At 46.5% G+C, this 8750-nt stretch overlaps 2 protein-coding genes across 2 annotated transcripts; one reads left to right on the top strand and one right to left on the bottom strand.

Moving 5' to 3' along the window:
• Nucleotides 1–251: 251 nt before the first annotated feature.
• AFG1 lies at nt 252–2090 on the bottom strand (the record flags this gene model as incomplete). The annotated part of the gene is given in 4 exon segments (XM_031153864.1): nt 252–1134; nt 1183–1672; nt 1683–1763; nt 1814–2090. The coding sequence occupies 4 exon segments, from the start codon at nt 2088–2090 to the stop codon at nt 252–254; spliced, it is 1731 nt and encodes a 576-aa protein (XP_031001431.1).
• A 2105-nt stretch (nt 2091–4195) lies between these two features.
• On the top strand, nt 4196–8750 carry ssdA (Succinate-semialdehyde dehydrogenase [NADP(+)]; the record flags this gene model as incomplete). Its single annotated transcript, XM_031153865.1, has 3 exons — nt 4196–4617; nt 4669–4905; nt 7352–8750. 3 exons carry the CDS (start codon nt 4196–4198, stop codon nt 8748–8750), a joined length of 2058 nt encoding a protein of 685 aa, XP_031001433.1.

Genomic DNA, 8750 nt, shown 5'->3' on the forward strand with positions numbered 1-8750 from the left:
GATTCCCTTTCCCGATGAATCGACAAGTCAGCCAGAGGCCTGACAAGTCGGAAGCGCTGTCGTAAATGCTGGTTTCTATTGTACTATAGGGGATATATATATATATATATGATGAATGATATGCAGACCATATCAGATCAGATGCAGGTATTTACTCGAAGGGCATGGTGTGCGCTCGCTCCTTCTTCTTTTTATATAAGAGGGTAATTTTTACATCACATTACATCACATTGAAATCAAATCACATCACATCACATAGTGTCCTCTAGACGCCGACTCCTCACTCGTTGCCAGCTCTCCTTTTCCTCTACGCCGCCATCTTTCTCGAGACCCATGCCCCGTTCTACCCATTCCTGGCTACCCATCTCAGCCAGACGGCTCAGAGCTCGCGCAAACTGGAAGCGCTCTTCGTCGCCACTGAACATGTTACTACTCTTCAGCATCTCCATGTTCATGCCTAGATCATCCATCATCATCCTCAATGTGTCGTCCAAGTCGGCGCCTTCTTCGGTTTGCCCCTTTTTGTCTTCGCTATCTTGTTGGACCTTGGCCTTTATCTCTTCCCGTGAGAGGAAGAGCTGTGTTAGGGGCACGGCTGTGGTGAGGACTAGTTTAGCGCGCGCCTCATATACGGCGTCGATGAAATAAATAAAACGCCGCGCTAAATCTCGTGAGTTGTGTGTCATTCCGGGAACGTTGGTAACGATGAATGCATCGTAAGCGCGGGTCAACTCGATATAATCTGCCGCGCCGGTAGCTCGTCCAATCAATTCGTCGAATGTGAACATGGCAGCTTTCCCGCTGACTTTGGGGACATGTATCTCCCTTCCCCATACTGTTTGCGTCTCGGATCGAGGCCCGTCTTGTTGTGGATCTCCTAAAAAGTGGAACCATTTCTCAGCGTGTGTCGTTGCATGCTTGTCTAATGGAGCGTGATATACGCCAGAGGGTGGGCGGGGGATTTTTCGGTAATCGGTAGGTGAGTCGAGGTTTATAACATGGAGTCGATTTTTGAGGAGGCTGATACATGGGAGGAAGGATTCTCTTTGAATACCATTGAGATAGAGCTTGTCCGGGTGTCGATTAGACGTGGTTACTAGAACTACGCCATGGGACATTAAGGCTTCGAGGAGCCTAAACGTATTGTCAGTATGCTTGTAGCACCTACGGGAGAATTCATACCGTCTAAGAATCATAGCATCTGCTACATCCGTACATTGGAATTCGTCAAAGCAGAGAACATTCCCCTGCTCTGCGATATCTGCCGCTATGAATGGCACGCCATCAATATCATTTCCATGCTCCAATTTCATCTTGTGCAGCCGCTTGTGAACATCTTGCATGAAGTTATGGAAGTGTATTCTCGTCTTCGACGCGACACTGCTCGGAAGGGTTTCATAGAACATGTCCATCAACATGGTCTTCCCGCTCCCCACATCGCCGTACAAATATAAGCCTCGGGGCAAATTCTCTGGGATATCTTGCAGTTTCTTCTCCTTTCGTGCACCTCCGAACATACGTCCAAATACCGATACGTGCTCCGGCTTGAGACTTTCGAGGGTGGGGTGGACGATTGCAGGCGCGGTGTAATTTCTGAGTTCATCGTGGAGATTTTGCAGATTCTCTATGATGCCTAAAATCCCATGAGCGTTTGCGGTTCTCTCAAGGACATCTTTTCTCACCTCTTTGGTGTTTGTCGTCCCTTAATCGGCCAGATTTAACACGTTTGTTGTATTCCTGCATAGGCCCTTGATCATCGGTAGCTGCGGCATATTCGTGAGCAGAGCTCCTTAGAAGTGTTAGGGATACATACCATCTTGTACAGTAGCCAAGCTCCTCCTCTGTCCAGCAATGAACGCCGCTGGGAGGGCTATCTGGGGTCCTCGTGAGCCGGCAATCAAAGGTTCTGAAGCAAAGCTTCGCGCTGCCACCGCAGGCCTTCCCAAGACTCTGCTCCTACCGCCAGTTTCCTGGCGAGATTGTATGCATATCCCTCGCGCTCCAATCCATCTCCTATTCGCATTCGAGGAACTCTGCTGAAGGGACCGTCGGAGATTGGCGGTAGCGGTGGTAGAAGCTCGAAGCTTCATAGCTAAGGATAGAAGATTCTTTAAGAAGCAAAAGTTCGTCTCATCTATGGGCGCATAATGTACACAAAAAGATCTATAGGGAACGTGCTCGCGGAGGCTCTAATAATAATACTGGTCGTTGTGGAGAAAACAGGCCATGATGTGAAGTTGTACTCGAGTAGTGGAGAAGCGGAACATGTCGGCGATAAAAATGCCGAGGCGGGATGCTCCCGAAGCATAACAAAATCCAACGTATATGTACGGAGTATATGGTACTTCAAGAGCCTCAACCGAAAAGCTAAGAGGATCTAATAACCTTAAAAAGTGAGTTCCGATCTTGTCGCGAACTCATGGAAGATTCTTGCAGCAGTAGTGACAAGGGATAATCCTTTATTTGTTCCCCACCTCGGCTAGCAAGAAATGACTGACAGAGTTCAGAGAACATTATATCAAAACTAACAGAAATTTCCTTTGGTCAAAAGATTATTTTCTATATACTAGTTCTTTTAGATTATAAGATAGATTGTTGCCAGGGCTAGTGTTCACTTTCTCCTCTGCCGCGTAACACAGATTAACGCGCTGACACCTATTCCTGTAGCCTTCTTTTACTTCCACTAAGATAAGACAAGGAGCTGGCAATCCACGATTAATTCCTCGTAGCTTGCATTCCTAGGTAGGGCCACGTGGGACCTGGTTATAAGGGATGCCGGTACTGTATCATAAATATAAGGTAGACCCAATTTCAATATATATATATACAAACTTCAAGTGTCCTTACACCTGAGGCTAACAAAGGTCTTTGCAAAGCAGCTATTTAGTACTACTGTATACAACAATTGTCTATGCATGCCATATAGATAGAGGGGAGAAAACATTGGAGCCACCCCCTACAGGCAAATCATCTATTACTCCGTAATTACTAGGTAGATTCTACTCCGTACCATATACGTCGTACAACAGCCGTTTTTACTACATTTAAGCGCTCACGGACCAGGAACTTCGTTCGATGTATTCCCCCCCCCCCCATCTCATGCATCGGCGATATAAAAATCCCCATTATTACGTCCAGCCAATTCCTCAGCTTGGGTATGCAGATCTTCCAGGAAACAAGGATACCATATGGTCACCTGATCCTAAAAACACCTACCGGAGCTTTGAATGGAATTCTTAAGTGTGCTGCAAACGAAAACATATTTCAATCAAGTCTTTATCATTCTCGCAAGTTTTCTCGACCTCCGTCCTACGGATTATTCTACTATTCGACTTTTGATTGGTACAGAAGACGAGAAGGATTTTCTCCGTTGAGTCTGTGCTGCGGTACAGCATCCCTAGCTGTGCCGCTGCGCAGTCCTTAAAACTCTAATTTGAGAACGTGCGTTGGGACTGTCTCCGCTTTTCATGTAGATCTTGTGGCCTGTTACTACTTCGTATACTCCGTAGTTATGGGCAGTGTTACAGCAATATATGCATGCGAAATCCTATGGCAGGCTAAACTAAGCCCTTTTCAAATAGAGCGAAATCGGTGAGATAGGATAGGCCAGCTGCGATGATAACTCCAGTCTTTTATACTTATCACTCAGTCACTTATACTTTTAAGGTTTTCTAAACCTGCCTTTCTATAAATAGAACATGTCAAAAACGCAAATTTTAAGATATTAAAATTCCAAAGAGGCTGCTTTATTTTACTTAAAACATCAAGTGTAAATAGAAGCAAAATATAATGCTAGCTTATATAGCAGAAGACATTATTAGCCCAGCGGCAATAAGTTCCCGAGCCAGAACGCCCCACCAAGGCTTCCGAGAGAGCCACTCAAGTGGCTGGAGTAACACCAACTTCGCCAGGTACCACGGATGGTAAGCTAAAAACCTGGATACCGTGTTTCAAGTTGCTCAGCTGTAGCAGTCTGTACGGAATAGGAGAGAACTAAGTAGTCTCTCTCCATGATGTGACCAGAGCTGTCTGCCCGTACGGCGTGCTGCCAGCGCGGCTTGCTTTGTCGTTCATTAATTTTCTTGGATTTCGCTTTCTATCTTTGATTTCATGGTATACAGTCATGATACTGGAATTACTTTCATAGCATCCATATCAATTCTCGCTTCCGCCCCTCGAGCCTGTTACTAGAATCATGGATCACTCATATTATTCTCCCGATAACAAGGCTGTTACTGAAGTCATGGATCATTCACGTTATCCAGATAGCGAGTGTCTACAGGTGGCAGAAGCAGATCCTGAGAGGCCACTGCCCGCCCTACCAGAGGTTGCTGCGTCACTGGAGAAAGAAAGTTCTAATACGAATGGACACGACGACGAGAAAGAATTGACCCCAGGAATAGTTGGATGGTTGTCTCGCTCCAGTCGAGCGTCAGCGTCGACAACAAAGACCTCGATTTCGACACCGGCACAGCGACCAAATAGAGAAGTGAGGATTTGTGGTTTACGGAGACGAATTTTCTGGATAATGATAGGCATCTCGTGTCTACTCGTCATTACTACTGCTCTTGCAACTGGAATTGGTATTCTATCAGCAAAACTATCTAATCGCAATTCGTAAGTAGTTCAAGCATTCATTTCTCTGCATCAATTCTAACCCCTCTTCAGCAGCGCCGCGTCTTCGACTCGGGTTCCTGCTTCGGATGTATCTTCACCGGCAACATCCACCTCGTCGAAAGCCTCCTGGCAAACGACGCTATACCAGCAATCCATATCAACCATCTCAGCCTCAGCCTCAGCCTCGGCGTCAGCTTCATCCTTATCCTCAACACCTTGCAACGCCACGAGCTCTATGTCGGCTTGCGATCAAGGCGATTGTTCTGGTATGAATGACCAGGATAGCAAGTATGGGAAGTGTACTGCGGGGAGATATAATGGCTGTGCTTGTTTGAGTCTTTGTGGGCCGATACTAGGTCCTTGTAATAACTGTGGTGGTGTGAGTGGAACATGTCAAGATGCTCCTTTTAAAGGGTGTGGTTGTACTTATTAAGGATTACGTTTTATGTTTGATGGGGTTATGGGGCATAATGGGATTCTTCAACAAAGTTTTTGCGGGGTTCTCGGCTGATCAATACATTATTCATGGTCCACTGTTTTGCTCAGTTTTCCACTGCGGTACTTTTCTTTCGAAATGGTCCGGTCCCCCATTATTTACATGATTATTTGGCTCTTTCAGCCAACTTCCTTAGTTTAACCCGCCTTCTAGGCGAGTATCATTATCGTCATTTCCATTCTTCGATTTCTCTCTGTATTCCTCCAGGATTCCTCGTCCTCGGTCGTTAATCCCGGTCATCGTCGGTTGCGTCCCTGATGGCGGATTTTCCACCATATGCGACCAGCGTCCTACATCGCACAACCTCGAGCGCACAGCAATCGCCGGTCTGCACCTCGCTTCATAGAAGTACTCATGTTTATTGGTCTATTTCACACATTGTTCGCATCTAAGCTTCGTTCTAGGGAAGTTGATCTGAGTTAGAAGTTAGAACCTCTTTTACTTGCTGGGCTTCTGGTCTTCCCCATATAGTTATATACATGGCTACACCTTATTACATACTATAATATCAAGAAGAGGAGATCTAGTTTGGACCCGGAGCACAGAGCACATTCAACAATTTCCCTCCAGAGCACAGGTGGCCACTTCGCAGAGCGGAAGGCCAGGTCGTCCCTCTGTAACCTATGTCTTCACAGCAATTGATAAGCCGAAAACATTGATTTCCATATTGATACGTCGAATTTGATTGCAAGGGGACTGTTGAGCAGCTTCATGAGTGAAATCCCGAGTGGGGCATTGTTCGGGATATTACATTGCTGCAATGATCGAGGAAAGTACTCGTTAAGGTTTGATATCTATAAAGTTGTGGAGAAAAGGACAAACTGTCCAGTAGAGAGGCAGAAACTCGGCTTGTTGATACGAGTTGGGAAGAAAGAACTTGAAGATATTCAGACGAACATTAGCAGATAGAAGGTGCTACGCATCAATTAGCAGGAGCTCTCAATCCTGTTATATGATTGCCACTTGCAGGAAATGTATATTCCAGGTATTTTTCCATTGCCTGTAAAGCAGTCTCTATATCTCTAGCTGTATCTTGAGAATTTCAATCTCTTTTTTTTACCGGGACAAGTCCGTTTGGATTCGAAGCGTTGCAGTATCACGCGTTCGCCGTTCAAAAAATTCCACAGAATACGGAGTAATTGCGATATTTTGATCTGATGCAAAAGATCTACAGGTTTCACATGCGTTTTAATGACCCTGGATCTCATTACAGTATTGTGTCATCGCCAAACCCTTAGTACGTTTGGTCCTTTGGGCCGAATTCTGATAATCTGTATTTGGGTAGAAACCTCGGGTTACCTAACGCGGGATAGTGTACTCTCTCGCCCTCTCCTTAAATGTTAAATTGGGGAAACTCTCCAAAGCACGTGGAATCGCAATTGACTGCATGGCTACACTCATATGGAGGTACCTGGGTAGGTACCTAGATCCCGTAAAACTGACCTGACTCACACGGCGACGGTACGTTGCGGTGCTTGTCTTGTTAAGGTCCCACTAAGCCCTAGCCGCAGTGATATCATAGGCTTATCTCCGTAGTCCCTTTTGGTTTACGGTGGGGAAGGGAATGTTACAATTTACTTCGTAAATATTTCCGGAGTATTACGGAGTGCAGTACGCTGGGGAAACCCACATATTTAACATTTCCGGAGTAATACGGAGTGCAGTACGGAGGGGTGGAGTAGTCTAGATCGTGATGCAATACCTTGGCTTACTCAATATTTTACTAAGCAATCAGGTCATCGGACTTAAGATCAAGTGCTCCTTCGAATCGTTCGGACTTGGCCCAAATAATGGTATACAAGAAGACTAAAATGCGTAGAAGCTTGTGGTATTACCCGATTTAGCGGTGATATGCACTGGGGTTGCCCATGCAGTCCTTCTATAGAGTGTCCACTCCTCCAGGGGAACGATTAGGTGGATTTTTTTATTTGATCACAAGCATGGCAAAATGATGGATGGCACTGAACAAGATAAAAGTCTTCCCGGCTCCACGATCCACAATGACATATTAGAATTACGAACATATCCTACAAGAATGGAAAATCTCGGGAAGCTCGGAGGGCTCGGATTTGGTATGAGTATAAATATAAATATTTTATAAATTCCTGTATGGTCCCCTGAAAACACTAAGTTTCTGAACTAGAATAGTATACCCCGCAAACAAACAAACAAAACAATCTCTCAGTATTATATATCTTTCTCTAGTAAATTGGATATAATATACTGACTATTGCATAGTACTAAAGTAGTAATCATGGCACGTAACTACCACTCCCTCAGTCCTGCAACAGGAAAACTGCACAAGGAGTTCCCAGAAATTTCCAACGAAGAAGCCCTCCATGCTCTTGACACCGCACACAACTGCTACGAGCAAGATTGGCGGTTTCGCCCCGTGTCAGAGCGAGCAAGCATCGTAGCCGGTGCAGCCAAGCTCATGCGCGCGCAAATCGACTCGCTGGCCAGCCTAGCCACACTCGAAATGGGAAAGTTGATCGGCTCGTCAAAGGATGAGATCGAGCTGTCTGCCTCAATTCTAGAATACTACGCCGAGAATGCAGCCGACTTCCTCAAGCCAACACCCATCCCTGAACACCCAGGAGCGGTCATGCACACACAGCCTACCGGCGTCATCTTGGCTATCGAGCCGTGGAATTTCCCCTACTATCAGCTTGCGCGTGTGGCCGGGCCGCAGATCATGGCAGGGAATGTAGTAATTGTGAAAGATGCGCGCAATATACCACAGTGCACCGAGGCCTTTGCCCGCCTCTTCAGAGATGCGGGCGCACCTGAAGGGGTCTACACCAACCTTCTCTGTAGCTTCGATGCTGTCAACACCTTTATTGACGACTTCCGAGTTCGTGGCATCACATTGACGGGGAGCGAGGAATCTGGCGCAGAGGTCGCTGAGCGGGCAGGTCGGAACCTGAAGAAGGTTGTTCTTGAACTTGGTGGCAGCGACCCATTCATCGTGCTCGAAGATGCGGATCTAGAAAAGGCTGTGGCCGACGGCGTTTCAGGTCGATTATCGGTCATGGGACAAGAGTGTACAGCATCCAAGCGCTTTATCATTGTTGGCAAGGAACGTGGCCATCTCTTCCAGCAAGGTATGGAGAAGGCTTTCAGTGCGCTCAAGCTCGGCGACCCAGCTGACAGTGCAACGTCTCTGGGTCCGCTGTCCTCGGAAAAAGCCGTGACGGGTCTCCTTAAACAGATTGAGACTGCGAAGGAACATGGCGCGAAAGTCGTTGCTGGGGGGAAGCGCATTGATCGTCCTGGCTTCTACATGGAGCCTACAATCGTCACTAACATAACGCCATCAAACCCTCTGTTCCATGAAGAGACATTTGGCCCTGTAGTCTCTCTGTATATCGTCTCCACCGAAGAAGAGGCCATCAAAATTGCCAACGCGACAAAGTTTGGGCTAGGCGCCTCCGTTTACTGCAGAAACGAAACACATGCACAGGAAGTGGCCCTGAAGATTGATAGCGGAATGGTATATATTAACTCACCAGCGCATGAAAACTTTGCCCCCGAGTTGCCATTTGGAGGGGTCAAGAACTCGGGATTTGGGCGTGAGCTAGGAGAGCTAGGGTTTGGCGAGTTTGTAAATCGGAAATTAGTTACAAGTTCACAATGA

This window comes from Lachnellula hyalina, assembly GCF_007821495.1.
Source record: "Lachnellula hyalina strain CBS 185.66 chromosome Unknown contig00244, whole genome shotgun sequence".
NCBI classification, from domain to species: domain Eukaryota; kingdom Fungi; phylum Ascomycota; class Leotiomycetes; order Helotiales; family Lachnaceae; genus Lachnellula; species Lachnellula hyalina.